The sequence below is a fragment of the Crocuta crocuta genome, unplaced genomic scaffold, assembly GCF_008692635.1.
Source record: "Crocuta crocuta isolate KB4526 unplaced genomic scaffold, BGI_CrCroc_1.0 scaffold218, whole genome shotgun sequence".
NCBI lineage: Eukaryota > Metazoa > Chordata > Mammalia > Carnivora > Hyaenidae > Crocuta > Crocuta crocuta.
The window spans coordinates 4,800,687-4,822,289 of NW_027533170.1; the positions used below are offsets into that span (position 1 = coordinate 4,800,687).

General features: G+C 43.0%; 1 protein-coding gene and 1 long non-coding RNA gene across 4 annotated transcripts in view; one reads left to right on the forward strand and one right to left on the reverse strand.

Moving 5' to 3' along the window:
* The window catches only part of LOC144216867 (uncharacterized), a 30,069-nt gene extending 13,188 nt beyond the window's left edge, over positions 1–16,881 (forward strand). Inside the window, exons 2-3 of one of the 3 annotated variants that reach the window (XR_013330778.1) lie at positions 2,837–3,010; positions 16,699–16,881. This is a non-coding gene — a long non-coding RNA (uncharacterized LOC144216867). Of the gene's footprint in view, positions 1–2,836; positions 3,011–4,199; positions 4,735–16,698 lie in introns of those variants that run through there. The other 2 variants (XR_013330780.1, XR_013330779.1) reach the window with 2 other exon arrangements.
* Positions 12,214–18,942, reverse strand: ARL14EPL (ARF like GTPase 14 effector protein like). Its single transcript, XM_077746319.1, has 3 exons — positions 18,847–18,942; positions 16,629–16,768; positions 12,214–12,460 (listed from the first exon to the last, which is right to left on the reverse strand). Exons 1-3 carry the CDS (start codon positions 18,940–18,942, stop codon positions 12,238–12,240), a joined length of 459 nt encoding a protein of 152 aa, XP_077602445.1. The 3' UTR covers positions 12,214–12,237.
* Positions 18,943–21,603: the final 2,661 nt, after the last annotated feature.

The window sequence follows — 21,603 nt, forward strand, 5'->3', positions numbered from 1 at the left end:
TCCTCACTCTGGGGGTGCCTGGGGGGCTTAGCTCAGGTCATGATCTCATGGTTCGTGGGTTTGAGCCCCACATCGGGCTCTGTGCTGACAGCTCAGAGCCCAGAGCCTGCTTCCGAGCCTCTGTCTGTCTCTCTCAAAAATAAATAAACATTTAAAAATATACATATACATATAAACAACAGCCTCAATGTGAGTAATAAACCTTTTCACACCTTCTGGGGGTGGGTGTACCTTCATCAGGCTCTGCACCAAACCCAGGTCCAGCTGAGGGGAGGTGAGGCCGCCTCATGTCTATGGGATGATTACAACACACATACACCAGAAGGCGCTGTCCCTATAACGCTGGGAAACCTGTCTGTGTCATTTAACAGAAGAGCATATTGTGTTCTGAAGAGCCTGATATAAAGTGGTGATGCCGGGGCAAATTGTGGTAAAGTTCTCAAATTCCAAGGATAAAGAGACAATTCTTTGGGTGTCCAAACGAAAAGAATAAGAGGAAAAAGAATCAACCGATCTCAGACTTCTCCCTAACACTGTCTACAGAGTTTTGAGGAAAATGCATAAATCCAGGCAAGAAGCTATTCAGTTATTAAGCAAAAGTTCCCTGTTCTCAAACAGGATTGCATTTGTAATTTTTAAATGTTTTTTATTTATTTCTGAGAGAAAGAGAGAGAGAGACAGCGTGAGCAGGGTAGGATCAGAGAGAGAGGAAGACACAGAATCTGAAGCAGCCTCCAGGCTCTGAGCTGTCAGCACAGAGCCTGATGCAGGCCTCGAACCTACGAACCACGAGATCATGACCTGAGCTGAAGTTGGACGCTCAACCGACTGAGCCATCCAGGCGCTCCATGCATTTGTAATTTTTATGAGTTCCTTTTTGGGAAACTGATAGTTGAAAACAAGCCAACCAAGAGATTAATGAAAACAAATGAGTCAGGAATGGGCGTGCTTTGGCATGCAGTGAACATTAAATCCATTGTACAACTGAGGTTTAGTTAAAATCTCTAAATCTTTCATGCTATCTTAAAAAATTTTTTTTGACATTTATTCATTTTCGAGAGACAGCGTGAGCGGGAGAGAGGCAGAGAGAGAGGGAGACACAGAATCTGAAGCAGCCTCCAGGCTCTGAGCTGTCAGCGCAGAACTAGACAAGGGGCTCTAACACATGAACCTTAAGATCATGACTTGAGCTGAAGTCAGATGCTCAACCGACTGAGCCACCCAGGCACCCCCCATGCTATCTTAAATGAAATACATCACTTAAGCAATAAATTGACTATGACTTCTTAGTGTATTCTTAATCTTTGTAAGGGTAACAATCTAGATACCGGACCATGGACTGTGGAAGTATTTTGCTTATTTTGTTTGACCTACTCAGTGACAACATATGCAATGTAATCGGAGAGATTTTTATTTTGAAAACAGTACTAAGCAACTTAACATTTATAGCTTGCTTTGTGAATTATATTCTACATCCAAGGCACTTGAGTTTGAGACCCCTGCTTTAGAGGAGTATTTTAGGAACACACAAACCTTTGTTAAAGAAATAACTACCTGATATAATTTTTTCAGTTTCTTTTCCTTCTCTTATCCACTTGAAGAAAATCATTTCTATATGTAGATTGCATGTATCACATATAAATTGAGACTTAAATATAAATATGCATACAGAGATTACTAGGATTCAGTTTGGCAAATGTTCACAATATTTCTGGCTGGTAAGATTTTCTATAATTTTGGGGGCGCCTGAGTGGCTCAGTTGGTTAAGCGTCTGACTCTTGATTTCAGCTCAAGTCATGATCTCATGGTTCATGAGTTCGAGCCCTGCATTGGACTCTGCACTGACAGTGCAGAACCTGCTTGGAGTCCTCTCTCTTCCTCATTCTGTGCTCCTCCCCGGTTTGCTCTCTCTCTCTCTGTCTTTCAAAATAAATAAACTTAAAAACGTTTTAAATAAAAGATAAAAAGATTTTCTATAATTTTTCACCATTTACTTTGTACACTTTGTACTTCCCTGTATTGCCTGAATTTCCAAGAATGAGAATTCACTGTTTTTACAGTAACAGTAAAGTCATTATTTGGAATATAATAAAAATAAAGTGAATTACTGTGTGCCCAGGTTTTTTTACATCAGTACTAAAAGAGGTTACATATCAATAACAGTACTTTGTGTGACCCAAATATTAACCTCATTTCTCATCGTAATTTGTAAATAACTTTAATTCATTAATCATCATCAAAATTCACTTAAGTGTTGTTTTTGGGGGTTTTTTTGGTGGGAAAGGAAGGTTCAAAGTAAATTATGACTACTACTGCATTTAAAAAGAATGCTGATCCTTCCTCTCATCAGTGTAATTGCTTATCTTTTGTGTACACAGGATTTTAAGAGGCTTTCCCTTTAGCGTTTGTTTAGATTAGTAAATTGATGAGAGGAGCATAGTTACTTTTCTTCAGAATCAGTCAGCACCACATCACTGAAGATAAAGTGGTCCTTCTAACAAGTCAAATAGCCAAAGGGCTCCTCACTGGTCTCAGAACCGCAGGTAACTTACAGGATTTGTTTGACAAGTCACCCAATCTCATTGTTCTAAAAACGGCGCGGTGCTGACCGGCTCTACACTGGAGGAGGTTTTCCTTTGTGATACGCTCTGGAGCAGAAAAAGGACATTAGGCAAAACGTGATAAACCTGAATAACTTTGGGTTTGAGTTAATAGTCATGTATCAGTATAGGTTTAGTCATTGTAATAAATACACCAGATTAAGATCTAGGATTTAAAAAAAACACAGTCTGCACCCTCAAGAAACTTACAAACTAATAAGAATTTTTTTTTAAAGATATAAAGTGGATAAAGAGTGTCATGACTGAGGTAAACACGGGTCACTGCAGATGCTCTGAAGCCACCCTGAGAGCCACCCTTTATCAAGCTATCTTACTCATGCCCCGCGATGTTTGAAGAGCAATATTTCACTGTACGTCACAACAGTCTTGTTGGTAGGTCCACTGAATAGGTAAGGAAACTCACAAAGCAGATTTGTGTAACTTTCCCCTGGTCACTCGCTCAGTGGTGGGAGGGGTAGAGCCAGGACCCAAACCCCATGTGCTAACTCAAGCCCTGGCTCTGAGCCACTGTCGTGCTGAGAGATCCAGAAAGGCTGAAGGTACCCAGGAGGCTTACTCTCAAGAAGGCTCACGACAGAAACGCTGTGATGAATACATAACCACAGAAAAGGCTAAGAAGAAGCTGTAGGGAGGAGAGAGGTAGAATCAAGGGTTGAGATGCTTTAAAAAATGAGAGCATGACCAGCAGCATCAAACACCACGAGGAGGTCAACCAAACTGATGACATAAAGGTCCTTGGGCTTTAACTACAGTGGGGTCCTTGGGGATCTCGGCAAGGGAAGTTTGGGTTGCGTGGGGTGGAGAGTGAGGGCGGGAGAGGGGTGAGCCAATGCCAGGACATAGTGAGTTGACAAATGAATAAATAAGTGACAGAGAAATGGATACACTGAAGGACGCCTGGCTGGCTTAGTTGGTAGAGCATGTGACTCTTGATCTCAGAGTTGTGGGTTCAAGCCCCATGTTGCGGGTAGAGTTTACTTAAAAGTTTTAAAAAAATGGATACAGCAATGGTTGAATATTATTTCTAGAAGCCTGGCTGTCCAAATAAAGGGAGGGGTCAGCAATAGACATCAACCTAAAGAGAGATATTTTCTTTTTTTAAAAAAAATGTTATGCTTATTTATTTTTGAGAGAGAGAAGGAGAGAGAGAGAGAGCACACAAGCAGGGGAGGGGCAGAGAGAGAGGGAGACACAGAATCCAAAGCAGGGTCCAGGCTCTGAGCTGTCAGCACAGAGCCCGACATGGAGCTTGAACCCCCGAACCACAAGATCGTGACCTGAGCCAAAGTCGGACGCTTAACCAACTGAGCCACCCAATGTGCCCCACGAGATATCTTTTCCACAACTGGTTTTACTTTGCTTTTTCTAAGAACAGAGAGGCCAGAGCAGGGGTTGTACATGGGCAGTGAGCTGACCAACCTGACTTATTAACTCGGTTTTGCAACAGCACCTGACTTTGAGTAAATCCTCTATTCCCTCTTTTGGGACTGCTGGTCTGTGGGGGGTGGGTTCTGACCCGCCTCAGGACCACTCAACAACTTTCCCCAGGGACTCTCAAACTCCATTGATTGATTCCAGGACAAAAACGGTCAGAGTTGATTCACCCCAACAATGGGGAGGAATCCGGCTCTTGCTTCAAAACTGATGTGTCATCTTTCAGCCTGACCACAGGCCATTCCGAAAGCTTTCCCTGGCAGACCTCAGGAGGGAAACCGCCTCTTGCCAGCAGGGTGTGGGGGCTGTGCAGTGAACCTGGGGGAGTCACAGTTGAGGATCTGGGCGCCTTTGCCACGTGCTCTTGGCACATCTGCATTTCTGGCCAAATGCCTCCATTCCTTGGTCTCTATACCTGAGGCTTTGGGTACAGATCTTCTTTAGGCACTTCTGCCTAGGATCCTAGGGGAGGAGGAGGGAATCTGGAAGACACATTTCTCCACTCTGACTACAGTAGCCATTACTTTTCCACTCCTAGACCTGACCCACTCCCCCCTTGTCTATCCGAACACAGGATGGGAGAAACTTCAGAAGCCTTTTGTTCAGGGCTCCCTCAGCAGCAATTGCACACATCCACCTGAACTCAATGAGGGAAAGGGAATGGGGGAGTCATGCTCTGTCTGATTTCAGTCTCCCTCTAAAGGGAGGCAGTGAATAAAGGCTCCTGTCTTCCTCTTTGGCTTGTTTGTTGCATTAATTAGCTACTGGGACACCTGACAACCTGCCTCTCACCCAGCTCCCCTGGCAATTGGTCCTGGGGGACAATGCTACCCAGCCCCATGGAGCTGCCCTGGCACCCGTTCATCCCAAGGCCAGCTCTTGTGTATTTCCTTACATGGGACGGGCCCTTTTTTGGCTTCAATTAGCCCAAGCTCTTTGCAGTTGCCAAACTCCAGCTGTCATAAGCTTGTCTATATGCTGATCGTGAAAAACCAACGAAGAAACTTAAAAAAAAACAAAAACCATCAGCCCACATAACTGGATACCTTCACCACCAACGGCTTGAGAATGAGACATAACGCGAGTTACGCATTTTATCTGGAATATTTTCTATTTTTCTGCTAAGTGCCTCCTGTTTGCAGTTATAGTTCTGAAGCAAAAATAGAGTACCAAAATAAAAATATATTTACCAAACCTAAAGAAGTGCCATACATTTGGAGATGTTAAACTAAATGTTGAATTCAACTTTCAGGAGACAAAATCCAAATCTATTTCAGGAATGGAGTCGCTGGGTTTTGTTCTGTGTAAAACTTAAAGTACCCAAGAATGGCCAGCAGAGGGAGTCAAAACCACATAAGTAATTCTTTTTTCTTCTCTACAAACGTGTTAGGAAAATGGGTTATTAAAAACTGCAAGATGAAAATGAACCTCATTTCCCAAAAATATATGCAAAAATCATAGAAATCATATAATTTAATGCTACTCTGCTTCCAAGCACTCTATAGAAAATTTTAAAGCTGGAAGGAGATTCTGAATCTCAAGTAGTTCTAAAAAGAAGCATTTCCCCACCCTCCTCCCTTCCTCTCCCTCTTTCTCTCCTCTCTCTCTGGGACTTGCTTGCAATAACTCCTGAGAAGTAGGTAATTTGTATTCTATTTCAGTTAACACATTCTGTGAGTAGTATAATAGCACTTTTTCAATTGCCATCATAGGAACGTACAGGTTCATACTGGAAACAGGTATTTTGAAAACAGGTCTCTAACTCCGACCTCCTAAATCAGGCCTTAGGTATACCTTAAAAAAGAAAAGGGACATGGTTCTCAGAAAAGTTTGCTGAAAAGGAATTTGCTGCAGTTATAAACATCTCTCCATTTTCTGGGTGGTACCTATATTAGTTAGGGTGTTCTATGTATAAACAAGAGAATCCAATTTGGGCTTATTTAAGAGGGGAAAATAATTTATTAAAAGGATACTGGTTTGTACTATTCTTTTAGGAGTTTACAATTAACATTTGGGGGAAAATATTTTATAGGTGAAAATGATGAGTTTATTTGTGCGACTTAATGTTCACAAATTTGAAAATTTAAATGAAATGGGTTAAACAAACAAACAAATCTTGAGGCCCAAATGGCTTTACTGCCAAATTCCAACAAGTATTTAAGGAAGAAAAATGTCATCTGAAACAAAGCCTTCCAAGGAAGAAAAAGAGAAAGGAGTTTCTACTTCTTATGTGAAGCTAGCATTACCTTGATATCAAAACCCAAACAAGGGATTTCCACTTGCAGAAAGATGGAGTAGATGTACTTTTTCTATTCTTCTCAGTAAATACAGCTAAAAAGGCTGGACATTATTAATACAACAAAAATAAGATGTCTCTGAAAGGTGGAGATAGGCAGACAGATGGATAGGGATCTCAGCCAGACAAGAGGGATGATAGTGGGCATGGGTTTTCTTTTTACTTCATATAGCCTAGGGTTTTTTCTTTCTTTCTTACACATTGTATCTCTAGTATCTAATAAAGTATCTGGCAAGTAAGACGTGCTTTGTTAATGAACAAATAAATAAATGAATGAGGGATCACTAGGTAGTGGATCTATTAAGCATGAAGTGCTATTGAAAGCACTATTGAAGAAGAAACATTTAAACCTAGTCCTTGACCTCTATGAATTTATTTTATATGACCTAAACGTTGGCCAATTTAAGAAGAACACAGACAGGGGTGACTGGGTGGTTAGGTCAGTTGGGCATCCTACTCAGCCAAGGTCATAATCTCATGGTTCATGGGTTCGAGCCCCACATCAGGCTCTGTGCTGACAGCTCAGAGACTGGAGCCTGCTTCAGGTTCTGTGTCTCCCTCTCTCTCTGCCCCTCCCCTCTCACTCTCCGTTTCTCTCTCAAAAATAAGTAAACATTAAAAAACACATACAATCAATCATATAAAGTGAAAAACTGCTAAAACTACAAATTGTAAATACAAAATCAACTGTTAGGCATGACTAGTGATGAGAAGCCTATTCCTTTCTACATGATGAAGAAAAGTACCGTGGAACAAGGCAGAGCATGTGAATTGGACAAAGAATAGTCCAAATACAGGTAAAACTGCTTACGCTGGATCATAAACATGGACCACTCTCCTGAATAACCTGAAAACTGACTTCTGCTGTTGTAGACACCACGGAAAGGGAAGGAAAAGAAATAAGACATAAGGATTTTCTTTCCATTATTTTACATAAGACTATGGGTTAAGCTAAAGCACAATGCCTGGCACACACTAAGAGTGTCAATAAAGGCAAGGCAATCAAAAAACCCACATATCGGGGGTGGCTGGGTGGCTCAGTTGGTTAAGAGCCTGCCTTTGGCTCCGGTCATAATTTCACAGTTCATGAGTTCAAGCCCCACATTGGGGCTCAGATCCTGTGAGCACATCAGATCCTCTGTCCCTCTTTCTCTGCCCCTCCCCTACTGTTTCTCTCTCTCTCTCTCAAAATAAAAAAATAAACCTGAAAAAGAGAGAGAGAGAGAGAAATCCACACATCAAATGGCTTGCAGGTCCACTTTGCTGAGCAACTGTAGGCAGTTGGCAGTGTAGACTACTATGGGGAAGGTGTCCCCTGGGCACACACGGCAAACTAGGGCCACACACCACAGACCCGATCATTTAAATGTTTCCGTTTCCAAGGCATTACAGAATGACATTCTGTGATAGCTACAACTTCTATACATATTCATGAAGACATACGCCAGGACTGAAAGATAGCCAAGCAAGAAAGAAGAAAATCTTGTTACGCTGACAAGATTTCCTTGGTCAATGTCATCAGACAGGACAGCTACATCCCTGGCTCATCTGGATCTAGTTCAGATCACTAAAGAGCTTTGTTCATTTTGTGATAAAAATTAGACACTTGCAAAATAAGTTTCTGACAATTCCCCTAGATTTATTTTTGCAATAATCAGTTAGTGCAGGAGCCTTTTTTAAAAATGCATAGAAATGGCATTAGCTCAAGATGATATAATGTGATTTCTAAAAAAGCACTTCATCAAATGTTTTGCTAGGTTTCCATAAAAGCAGTAGGAGGTATCTGCTTAGGAATCATTCAATTTTTACTTTATTTTATTTTTTGCTTTACTTGGAAAACTTACCAACCATGATTTGCCAACACACGTTTTAAACCAGTCCATTTTATTTTTATTTTGTTTTTAATTTTTTTAATGTTTATTTATTTTTGAGAGACAGAGACAGAGCACAAGTGGGGAAGGGCAGAGAGAGAGAGAGAGAGAGAGGCAGGGAGGAAGACACAGAATCTGAAGCAGGCTCCAGGCTCTGAGTTGTCAGTAACAGAGCTCAATGCAGGGCTCGAACTCAGACGCTGGGAGATCATGACCTGAGCTGAAGTTGGATGCTCAACTGACTGAGCCACCCAGGTGCCCCTAAACCAGTTAAATCAGAGTATCTCATCTAATGTTTAAGATCCATGATGAGAAGAGACAAAGGGAAAGACACTTTAAGGTTAATTTGCCTTATTTTATTTTAATGTTTATTTATGAGAGAGAGAGAGAGAGAGACGGGCAGAGAAAGAGAGAGGGACCGAGGATCCAAAGCAGGCTCTGGGCTGACAGCAGAGAGCACAAAGCAGGGCTTGAACCCACAAACCGTGAGATAATGACCTGAGCCCAAGTCAGCCACTTAACCTACTGAGCCACCCAGCTACCCTGTCTTATTTTTTCTAATGTTTATTTATTTTTGAGAGAGGAAGAGAGACAAAGCATGAGTGGGGGAGGGGCAGAGAAAGAGGGAGAGAACAGAATCCAAAGCAGGCTCTGTACTGACAGCACAGAACCCAACACAGGGCTCGAACTCACGAACCACAAGACCATGACTTGAGCCGAAGTCGGACGCTTAACCAACTGAGCCACCCAGGTGCCCCCCTACTTATTTTTTTAAACATGAAAATAGGACAGTTAGTGATAAGACAGTGTTCCTCGAATTTACCTTATTTATCATAAGACTTACCTGGGGTGTTGGAAGAAAATAAAGTATGGATTTCCAGGCCTCCTCCTTAGAGGTTCTACTTCCTGAGGTTCAGGGTGGGGCTCAGGAATGAGTATTATTAAAAGCATTTGAAGGAATTTTACAATCAGTCAAGTTAGGGAAATGGTTGGTGTCATGGAGAGGAGACCGATCTTCTATTGGCATTCAAAAATACCAAGAGTGGTCAGATCTTCTGTGTGCCCTTAACTGAGTCATTTGATCTCATTGGGGCTAAATTTCCTCACTTGGAAAAGTAAAACAACAGCAAGACAGGTTTTAGTCTAAGATACCCTTAAAGACAGACACCGCTGGGCTATGCTCACAGCTGGACCCCCTGGGCCTAGCCCGGCGCCCGGCACAGGACAATCTCTCAGTTATTAATTGTTGACCAATTCACTAGCTGGACAACGTGCAAGATTCCTTTTCAAATTGAAAATCATATGATTCTAAAATAAATAATGAAACAATCCATTTGGTTGGCCATTTGCAGAGCAAGAATTACTCTCAAAACAAAAGAAAACAAAATATCAACCAAAAAAAAGCCCCCATGTTCCTTTTGAGTGGCAAGTGGCTGGTAAGTACTTCAAAGGATCAGACCTGCATCACTGGATTTCATGGATTCTTCACAGGATGGTTCAAGGTGATGAACTTGATGCACTTAGCATCCCGTGTGGCTCGGAAATGTTAAGTAGAGGCTCAGTAAAATGTGAGTTGAATGTGGAAAACCCAGGATTATGTGGAAAACAGAGTAAGTTCTCTGGCTACATATACAGGAATACCAGGGATGCCTGGGTGGCTCAGTCAGGTAAGCGTCCAATTTCAGCTCAGGTCATGATCTCATGGTCTGTGAGTTCCAGCCCCGCATCAGGCTCTGTGCTGACAGCTCAGAGCCTGGAGCCTGCTTCCCAGATTCTGTGTCTCCCTCTCTCTGTGCCCCTCCGTTGCTGATGCTCTGTCTGTCTCTCTCAAAAATAAATAAATAAACAAATAAAAGAATACCGTAGTCATAACATAACTTTTAGGATTTTTGTTAATTTAGTCCCAAAACATACTGTCAAGTAACAAGTTGAGAATCATTAGGAACCTTCCCTGGCACGTGTGCTTGGGACACTGATAAAGAAAGAAAAACAAATGCTGAAAACTCTGTTTATAGCATTTCAAGTTTACTCTAAAATCACATACTAATTGTTTTTGGGGTTTTTTTTTTTACATTTATTTATTTTTGAGAGACAGAGCGCAAGTGGGGCAGGGGCAGAGAAAGAGAGGGAGACGCAGAATCTGAAGCAGGCTCCAGGCTCTGAGCTGTCAGCACAGAGCCCAACTTGGAATTCGAACCCACAAACTATGAGATCATCATAACCTGAGCCGAACTTGGACATTCAACCGACTGAGCGACCCAGGTGCTAATACTAATTGTTTTTTTAAAAAATTATACATCACTCTATTTGAATGCTTCCATATATTTTACAGTTCATATAACTTGAATTAATGGATCTACAGGTGAAATCTACACACCAGCAGAAGCACCTGGGAAATACGAATTCCTGAGCCCTACCCTAGACCTAAGGAATCCAAAACTCTGGGTGTGGAGCAGCAAAATCAATGATGTTAATGTCTTCCAGGTAGTTCTGTTGCACTCGGAAGTATGAGACCCCTGACTTGGGGTAAACAGGATTCCATTACAAAATGAGACCCAGAGGCGCCTGGGTGGCTTAGTTGGTTAAGCATCTGACTCTTGATTTCAATTCAGTTCATGATCTGATGGTTCATGGGATTGAGCTTAGCCCTGGGCTCCATGCCGAGCTTTGAGCCTGCTTGAGATTCCCTCTTTCCCTCTTTCTCTCTCTCTCTTTCCCTCTGCCCCACCCCCACCCATGCTCTTTCTTCCAAATAAAAAGAAATTAAAAAAATAAAAGCAGATCCAAAGAAGGCTCAGTTCAAATATTTGTATAACCTCCTACAATGTATCAGAATTGAAAAAAATCACATCTACGTAGTCAACTACGAGCTAAGGTACCACAACACACTTTTACATAATAACTTGTTTTCTCCTTTTGAAAAAAATCTTGAAATACTGATCTCGAATTGCAAAGAAAAAGCCAACCACTGGCATTAAGAACACTCTCATCCTAATTTCTCAATTTTACAAATAAAATACAAATTTCTCATAAACATTGCCAAGTATTACTAAATTTATTTTTAACGTTATCAACACAGTAACAATAAAAAAAATAAGGCAATGGGTATACAGTGCAAAGTCACCAGGTGTGGGGGTGTATTTTTCATTCAAGAAGTGAGTCTGACATGGAACTTGTGGCGTGTAAGGTTGGAAGGGTAGCTAGCTCTTACACACTTAGGATTTTATGTTCTATGTAAGGAGAGTTCTCAGCTACACAATTCTGAACATCTCAAAACTACATCTTCTCAGTTACCAATAGAGATAAAAGATGTTTTGACTTGAGGGCAGAGACATACGTGTTCGGGTGAGGCAATGCTGAGGTCACGCACTGTCACCTTTTGGTCACCAGTGAAGGCATTTGAGAAGACACAGTGAGGGGTTCCTGGGTGGCGCAGTCGGTTAAGCGTCCAACTTTGGCTCAGGTCATGGTCTCATGGTTTGTGGGTTCGAGCCCTGCATCTGGCTGGAGCCTGTTTCAGATTCTGTGTCTCTCTTTCTCTGACCCTCCCCTGCTTACGCTCTCTCTCTCTCAGAAATAAATTTTAAAAACATTAAAAAAAAAAGACACAGTGACAGAGTGACTTGCCCATTCTACATTGTTCTACAGCTTCAGATAACATGAGTCTTCATTTTGTTCTCCCAACATTTCCCCCAAGCCTTAAAATCCGCCCACAAGAAAGAGATTGGCTTTGCTGTCAAGAAGAAACAGAAAGGGGTTCCTGGGTGGCTCAGTCGGTTAAGCGTCCAACTTTGGCTCAGGCCATAATCTCACAGTTTGTGAGTTCAGGACCCGCGATGGGCTCTGTGCTAACATCTCAGAGCCTGGAGCCTGCTTCAGATTCTGTGTCTCCCTCTCTCTCTGCCCCTCCCCTGCTCATGCTCTGTCTCTCTCTCTCTCTTTCAAAAATAAATAAACATTAAAAATTTTAAAAAAAAAATGAGGAGGAGAAACAGAGAGCCCCAGGGAACAGCTCCTAGTCAGGAACGGCAAATGGCAGCGTGCTGACCACCTCCCCGGATTCGGTGACGATGGCATCATAGACCCACCGGCGGTTGCACCTGCACTCGGGCCCGCACTTGTTGGAGTTGCACTTGGGGCACGGGTAGAAGCAGCCCAGACAGTTCTTCTCCAGGCAGTCACACAGGTCGGCATCGTTACAGATCAGCCGGCCACTTTTGTCGTACTTCTTCCTGACTCTGCAGAGAAAGCAGACAGTGCCGGTTTCTCAGCACGGAGAAGGAAGGACCACACGGCTCCCCCCATGAACACAGTCCCTCCATCCCGAGGAAACGGCACCCTAAAGATTACCGGGCCGCGCTCCGGAACAGGAGGCGGCACTGGTGTTCGGGGAAATTCGGCCAATATGCCACGGATTTCCAGCGTGGCCAGGCTAGTCACTGACCGTGCACTTTGTTTTTCCAGCATGATGGGGAAAAGAACGTTCCACCGAAGCAAATGAGAAGGAATGGCTGAATCAAAGCTCCCTCCTACAAACGCCCCCAATTTTTCTTTAAGACTGTAATCATTCTCGACGGAATTTTCTCTGATAAATTACACTCTTTTTTTCTTCCTACATATAAAAAAAAAAAAACACTAGAGGGAGGGAGCCTGGGTGGCTCAGTTGGTTGAGCATCTGACTCTTGGTTTCTGCTCAGGTCATGATCTCACAGTTTGTGAGTTGGAGCCCCATCTCGGGGTCTGTGTTGACATCAAGGAGCCTGTTTGGGATTCTCTCTCTCTCCCTCTCTCTGCCTGCCCCTCTCCCACTTGCACATGCGCATGCACTCTCTCTCAAAATATATAAACTTTTTTTAAAAAACACTACAGGAATACAATTATATTTTTAATAACTCAAGATAAAGATTAGAACTGTGCATTACTACACCATCATCGTTAAGAAGAAACACACACACGCGCACACACTGGCGGTCCTTTCTTTGCTAACTAACAGTCTCCATTCGTTTACGCTCCCGTTCCTTTCTGATTTGGTTCTCACACCGTGTGGAAAGAGAGAAAGCAGGTGATCAAGGTGGTGGGATCCCTGGTGAGCTGAGCGAAGGCAAGGAGCTCTGTACCGGAGGCGAGCAGCGGAGCCCACACCCAGAGGAAGCCCACACCTTCTCCGTCAGCCCCCGTGACGTGTCCAGGAGGCAAAAGCTTCCACAAGAATTCTGCCACCCTCTCAGAACTAAGCCTTTCTGAAATAGACCCTTTAAAGGTGAGCCGCTTGAAAGGCTCAGTATGACAAAAGTGTCTCTATACAGCTTGTTTCCCTTATTAACAACTGGAAGCAAGAAGAAAAGGCTGGCCCAAGCTGGTGTGGCAAGATTGCCCACTTCCCTGCACCCTTTATTCTGAAACAGACACAGAACCTCCTCTCTTCCTGTTCAGCTAAGTAATGCTCTTCATTCTTCCTCTTTCTCCTGACAAAGCAGGGAAGGCTGGAGATCAAAATGAAAACTTGCTGCCTGATTTCCTCACTTTATTGGGAATATTTTCTGAAGAGGATTTACATCTGAAGCCCTTTGTCTGTGGGATGAAGGCTCCCCACACCCTCCTACATCCACCAGGAAATTCAGGTGCCAGCAGACCAGAAGATTTAAAATCCAATATGGGGGGCCTGGGAGGCTCAGTCGGTTAAGCGTCTGACTTTGGCTCAGGTCATTATCTCACGGTTCATGAGCCCCACATTGGGCTCTGTGCTGAAAGCTCAGAGTCTGGAGCCTGCTTCAAATTCTGTGTCTCCTTCTCTCTGACCCTCCCCCCCTCAAAAATACACAGTAAAAGAATAAAATCCAATATGGAAATCATGGTCATGAAGCCACGAGAGCACATACCAGATCTTGTCCTTGTCACCTTGCCTTAAGCCAGAAATATACATTTGCCTTAACTCCAACACCAACGCACAGATTTTATAGTTTCCTGTCCATCTGATGCTTTCCTTTATAACATTCTCAACTATCAGAGATACAAAAGTGTGCAAAACAGGGGCGCCAGGCTGGCTCAGTTAGAAGAGCACGGGACTCTTGATCTTGGGGTCATGAGTTTGAGCCCCATGCAGGGTGTAGAGATTATTTTAATTGTTTATATATTTATTTGTTGAGAGAGAGCACATGAGCACATGCACAAGCCAGGAAGGGACAGAGAGAGACAAAGAGAGAATCTCAAGAAGGCTCCACGTTTAGCACAGAGCCCAACATGGGGCTTGATTCCACGAACCATGAGATCATGACCTGAGCCGAAATCAAGACTCAGGGGGTGGTTAACCTACTGAGCCATCCAGGCGCCCCATGTGATTATTTAAAAATAAATAAATGAACTTAAAGTGTGCAAAACATACTTGCATAGGTAAAGAAGAAGAATAAACCAAATCTCCGCTTGCCCACTGCCCAGCTTGATAAAATTTTGAAGAAAAGCTTGATAAACCCCAAACTCCAAGAGGAACCATAGCTTTCAGTAATCCTTTGGGGTCCTGGGCTGGCTCACTCAGGACAGTATGCAATTCTTGATCTTGAGGTCGTCACTTCAAGCCCCACATTGGGCATCCGGGGTGCTTAGGTGGCTCAGTTTCTTAAGTGTCCAACTTCAGTTCAGGTCACAATCTCATGGCTTGTGAGTTCGAGCCCTGTGTTGGGCTCTGTGCTGACAGCTCAGAGCCTGGAGCCTGCTCTGGATTCTGTGTTTCCTTCTCTCTCCCCCAATTCATGCTTCCTCCCCCACTCATGCTGTCTCTCAAAAATAATAAATGGTAAAAAAAAATTTTTAAGTCCCACATTGGGCATTAAAAAATCCAAACAAGGGGAGCCTGGGTGGCTTAGTCGGTTAAGCGTCTGACTTTCGCTTAGGTCATGCTCTCGCGGTTCGTGGGTTTGAGCCCCGCGTCAGGCTCTGTGCTGACTGCCAGCTCAGAGGCTGGAGCCTGTTTCAGTCTGTGACTCCCTCTCTCTCTGACCCTCCCCTGCTCACGCTGTCTCTCTCTCTCTCTCTCTCTCTCCTAGAAATAAATAAAAACATTTTTTTAAAAAATCCAAACAAATTATCTCCCTGTTTTAGTTAAATATGCATGAATCCCCAGGCACACTGCATTTCCCTACATCATGATCTGAGATTCATGCATGATGGTACATCTCGCTGTTATTCAAATATTCTCACTTCTCTCTGCATTCCGATGTCAGAATATCTTTTCCATTATGGATGGGCATTTAGATTGTTACTATCTTCTTTTCTCTACTATTATAGCAATGTTTTGAAACTTTAAAAAAAATTTTAATGTTTTTTTTTAAATTTATTTCTGAGAGAGAGACAGCACGAGCAGGGGAGGGTCAGAGAGAGGGAGATACAGAATCTGAAACAGCCTCCAGGCTCTGAGCTAGTTGTCAGCACAGCGCCCGACACAGAGCTTGAACCCACGAACTGCGAGATCATGACCTGAGCTGAAGTCGGATGCTTAACCAACTGAGCCACCCAGGAACCCCAACAATGTTATGAAACTTTTGAACATGTCTCTTGTTGTACATGTATCAAAGTTTTCCCAGGATATATACCCAGGAGTGAAGATTTTAACCCATAAGGTATATAGGTAATGCCTTTTAAATAGTGGTTGTACCATATTACACTCAGTTCATGTGCAGTAGCTTAATCCACATTGAGACCATCAGACTAAATGCTGCTTCTCTCTGGAACCTCTCTGCTGTACCGATGAGGTCCGTATCCTGAATGTTCATTAGCCTTTTCTGCATTGTTTGGTTCATTTTTCTCTTCAGCTGTTATCTTTTACTTATTGACTTATGTATACATAAACTCTGGATACTGATATTCCACATTATAAATAACTTCTCCTACCCTGTGGTTTGTCTTTCATTGTTTTTAAGGTATATTTAATGGGCATAAATTTTTAATTTAAAAAATTTTAATGTTTATTTTTGAGAGAGAGATAGAGTGCAAGCAGGGGAGGGGCAGAGAGAGAGGGAGACACAGAAGCTGAAACAGGCTCCAGGCTCTGAGCCATCAGCACAGAGCCCAATGTGGGGCTTAAACTCACGAACCATGAGACCATGACCTGAGCCAAAGCCGGACACTCAACCAACTGAGTCACCCAGGCACCCCACGTCTCTTACTTTTAATCATCTTTCTTACTAAAGCTATTACTCTAATCCAAGGGTTTCTGATACCTTTAAAAAATTGATTACTAGTCTGGTATTATTGTCTATTTCTTGAAGTTGCTAACTTCCAAACACATGGGGCAATACTGTACTTGAGAAAAGATATTTTTAAAACATAAAGAAGAGGCAACCTTTGCTTTGTCCAGGGGAATTCATGCATGTTGTAATCCCACACATTAAATACAATAAATCATGATCTTACTTGTATTTTACAGAAAAATACTCATTCATCTTTGACATCCGAGCTTTCTTTTTCTGCTGCCTTGTTTCAGGATTAAAGTCCGCTACCTGTGGTCCAGGGTTTTGAAACGCCAAGCATTTTAACTGCCGCTCTATCTGTTGCTATGAAACAAATTAAATGTATTAGCAGTAAGAACTTGAGAGCTGTTTTATGCTGTATCAAAATAAACTTTCTTGTAACTTCCGCCATAATGTCATGAAAGCACAGATGTTTTACCTAGAGAAATAAACAGTTTAGTTTGATTAAGTCTCTAAAGATGACGTAAATTTCCTCGTGTAAATTTCCTCATGTTAGGTCATTCTTTCTGCATGAAGAAATCTGTAGTATAAAACTAATATAATAATTTAAAAAAAACCAGGGGCACCTTGGTGGCTCAGTCTATTAAGCGTCCAACTTTGGCTCAGGTCATGATCTCAGAGTTCATGAGTTCCAGCCCCACATCAGACTCTGTGCTGGCAGCTCAGAGCCTGAAGCCTGCTTCAGATTCTGTGTCTCCCTCTCTGCTCCTCGCCCTCTCACATTCTGTCTCTCAAAAATAAATAAACATTTTAAAAAGTTAAAACACATACATACACACAAAAACCAACCAAACAGGAAGAGGATTCCTCTTACACCTGTGAAATACCAGTTGGCTTCTCAAATCTAATGGGGATGAAAGTCAAACTTCACATTTTATGGAGTGAAAGAGAAAGGGAGGTGAGCCCTTCTGCAATTGGTTGCTGAAGAATCTCAAGGTGAAGGGTCTCAACCACAGTGGAATCCCAAAGTGCACACAGCCCCTTCCCCCGCCTTCAGTGTTCTGGAATATGCTTTACAACAATCATGTTGCTGAATCACTTCAATATAGTGTGCACCCACCTGAAGGATCCAGTGGTCTCAGTAAGAGCCAGATTTGAGGAAGAACATTTTCCTAGCATGGCTTTCTAGAGTGTTAGTGGGATTTTCAAAAGACTCCACCTGGAGACATTTACAAATGGAAAAGAAACGGAGCCCACTGGAGAAAGACAGGCAACAAGGACACTTCTGCAATAAATCCTGATACCTTGTTTCAAAAACGTGGCACGTAAGTCACGAAGGAAAGGAATGCTCTTCTGAAGGATTTCAGAAGAATGTAATCTCATGGGTCCCCAAACACACAGGCTGACATACAGAGATGAAATACCATACCTGGAAATGAAAGGGAAACTTTCAAAGTGTAAATTTCAATGTAAACAAATCAGTAACAACCTCAGCCTTGTCTGCAGTTGATTTAGCTTATAACAGTCCAGTCTGTCTAAAATAATATAAATGTTTCTTTAAATTTTCTGGGTTTTTTTTTAAAGTTTATTTATTTATTACTTTGAGAGAAAGGAGAGAGCACAAGCAGGGGAGGAGCAGAGAAAGAGAGAGAGACAATCCCAAGCAGACAGCATGGTCAGCACAGAGCCTAATGTGGGGCTCAAACACATGAATCACAAGATCATGATCTGAGCCAAAGTCAGATGCTTAACCGATTGAGCTACCCAGGATCCCCATGTTTCTTTAAATTTTCATTTTGGTATGTGTATGGGTTTGTTTTACAAACTTGACCTTATGGAACAATTCTGTATTCAGGTATGTCTGTGAAATAAGACAACTTCATACCATCTATTATCATTGTCATTTCTATAACAAAAGTGTAAGAACACAGATACGGGGCACAAGTTCAAACCTTGGCCACCAGTTAGAGGTATGAGTTGAACAGGCTCTCACTTCTCTAAGCCTCACTGTCTCCCTGTGCAAAATGGGGTCACGGTAGTATCCTGTGATAAAAGGTTGGTAAATTAATATATACCAAGTTTTAGAATCATGACCAGCACATAATAAGAAAAAAAAAAAAACCCTTGCGTTTGTTACATAAAAACACTGGACCATATTCTCTACAAATATTCTTCTCGAAGGGCAGGATTTTATTGCACAGAACACTGGATTGTAAATCCAGGGAGGTGAGGGGCAGAGAGGAGGCATGTGAAGTGAGACCAACTCCTCAGGGAGCAGAAGGAAAGGGGTGGGGGGAAGCCCCATCCACATGGAGGAGCAGAGAACCTTCCAGTGAAATCCTGCCGGGACCCACCTTCCACCCAAGACCAGGCTCACCTCCGACATCCCCGAGCTGAGACCTCTCCAAATACCATGAAACCCTAATATCCACTTGCCATACCAGCTGCTTTTGTCCAATCTGACAGTCTTTCTCAGAAGAGCTTTGACCTGTGCATCCGTCTTGCGTGGCATTGTTCTTTTCTGACTGTTCATTCATTTCTGATCACTAAACAAAGGAATTGGGACCAAAGGAGAACACATTAGTATCCTGCATCTCCAGTAACTTAATTCTGGAACTTTCCACCTCTCTCGCTACATCTTTCTTTCTTTCAAAGCCAGGTTTCCTGCAAAAGCCATCCACTCTCCTGGCGTCTTTTTTTTACCACTCACTCCACAATCCTGCGTCTGCCTCGCCCCAGACCACTTGACCAACACTCTTTCCTGCTGGCAGTTACACGAATAAATAAAACGTAACTTCTAATTGTTCTTAGCATCACAGACTTTGCTGGAGCAGACCATACTCGGCCCAGCCACTTCTCTCTCTCTTTTTTTATTTTTGAGAGAGAGCAAGAGAGTGTGAGCAGAGGAGGGACAGAGAGAGAGAGAGAGAGCGGGAGAGAGAATCCCAAGCAGTCTCCACACCGTCAGCACAGAGCCCAATGCGGGGCTCAAACTCATGAACCGTGAGATCATGACCTGAGCCAAAACCAAGAGTCAGACGCTCAACCCAGGGAGCCACCCAGGCGCCCCCACTTCTCTTTAAGAGTATGAATTCTTAGACCTCCATTCTTCCCCGTTACACTTAATCCCTTGACAAAAAGTAAGACACGTGAATGTCTTATCTCCCTGGTAACACTGTGTGAATCCCATCTGCTCTTGTGGGGTCAGTGTCACCGCTGCACAGATGGTTCCTCGGGGAGCCTCGAAAAGCCCTGGCTTCCTCACTCAAGTTCTCTGACACTTTTCTAGTACAACGTGGGGTAAAGGGAAGGCGTCAGGGGTCCATAAAATCCAGCTGCTAACATGCCCACAATTTATCCAGAAATACTTGGTTACATGCACAGGGTGCCGTTCTGTGTGCGCGACTTGGGTGAAGTCCACACGGGATGCTAATTGCAAATGCACACCCCAGGCAGCTCTGCAGTGTTTCTCTCAGAAAGGACCAAGCTCCAAGGCGGCTTCCACAGCCCTGCGGGTTTTCTGATAGCTCATCCACTGCTGAGACTGTCTATAAGGATGCTGTTCCTACCAACCGAGCCTGAGTTATGCTTTACCAAGGTGATCTGGAATGTTGGCACCACATGCTCACTGCCGGCCGGCTGGCTCTGTCAGCCTATCTGCATTCTCCCCGGTCTAGGTCATTAGACCTTGGCTGCCCACTCCTTCGTATCCCACACTCTCCAGTTCCCAGTAATAGGTTAGGAAGTTGATTTTTCTTTCCCTAACAATTGATTTTCCTTTTCATTCCCTGTCAGCTGGAATCCACCCTAAAGATAGTGGTCTTAGTATTAATAGTACTTCCCTTTGACCAAGACAGCCTTAATGCGCGTCAACTCGAGGAAACCTCAGCCCAAACTTCTTCCTGACCCTTGAAACTCATCTCCTTTTTCTCAGAGCTTTTACTTCAGAAAACTCATCATTATAGATTCTTTCTCTGTCCCACTGACATGTAAATCTTCTCGGAGCCTCCAGCTGATTCAACACAGGAATGTCTTTCTCAAAGATTAGAAGGTATCCCTTCGAAATGTAATCAGCCAGGAAGATGGCACCTGCGTTTGCCAGTCTCTGTGGGAAGGGAGACTAACTTGCTAATTGGTGGGTGCCAATTAGCAAACACAGGTGGCTGAGTCACAGAGAAAAACATTTCCAAACTCCATGTGCTCAACACATGTCGTGGATCAGCCCCCCTCAAGTCCTCTAGTACTTTCCTTCTGCCTTTTGGTTCACACTGAGTTCACACTGAGTTCTGGCTTCTCTCCCCTTCACCTCAGTCTCCAATCAAATCTTCTTTACCTGTTTAATTTTGTTCCGTGCAATTTTTACTTTGACAACGTCACATAAAATTTCACGAGTGATCAGCCGGACATTCATGTGGAGTATTTTCCAATTCGTCTAAAGATAAAATCACATGGAGCTATTTTAAAAATTATAAATTTCCTGTTGAAGCAGGACTTTAAACTACCTCCATTCTGACCTCAGTCTGTACATCCAAATTGATTAAGGTCTTTCCGGCTTATCTCTTTTTTCCCCAAAGTTTTATTTATTAAAAAAAATTTTAATGTTTATTTTTGAGAGAGAGAGGGAGAGAGACACAGAATCTTCATGAAGCAAGCTCCAGGCTCTGAGCTGTCAGCACAGGGCCCGACATGGGGCTCGTACTCACGATCATGACCTGAGCAGAAGTAGGACGTTTAACCGACTGAGCCACCCAGACGCCTCTCAAATTTTTATTTAAAAAAATTTTTTTAATTTAAATTCCAGTTACTTAGCCTATAGTGTAGTTGGTTTCAGGAGTAGAATTTAGTGATTCATCACTTACGTATGACACCCAGTGCTCACCCCAAGTGCCCTCCTTAGTGCCCATCACCCATTTAGCCCGCCCCCACCCACCTCCCCTCCAGCAAACCTCAGTTTGTTCTCTATAATTAAGAGTCTCTTACGCTTGGCTTTGCTCTCTTTTTTTCTCTTCCCTCACATTCATCTGTTTTATTTCATGAATTCCACAGGTAAATGAAATCTCTAGCTAATCTCTTAAATCTGACAAAAGACCCTGATGGCAAAGCAGCCCCTAAGGGGAACAAAACTACCCCATCAAGCAATTAGGACCGCCCTGAGCCGGGAAGACCCCAAGTGATTGACCTCAAGACAAGGATACATC

What these genes read in the sequence shown, in the direction of transcription:
- ARL14EPL (XM_077746319.1), bottom strand. Translation starts at nt 18,942, where the DNA reads ATGAATGAACAGTCAGAAAAGAACAATGCCACGCAAGACGGATGCACA. An exon ending in AGATTGGACAAAAGCAGCTG is followed by an intron (nt 16,769 to 18,846) that starts GTATGGCAAGTG and finishes TTTGTTTCATAG; the next exon opens with CAACAGATAGAGCGGCAGTT. An exon ending in TATTTTTCTGTAAAATACAA is followed by an intron (nt 12,461 to 16,628) that starts GTAAGATCATGA and finishes CTTTCTCTGCAG; the next exon opens with AGTCAGGAAGAAGTACGACA.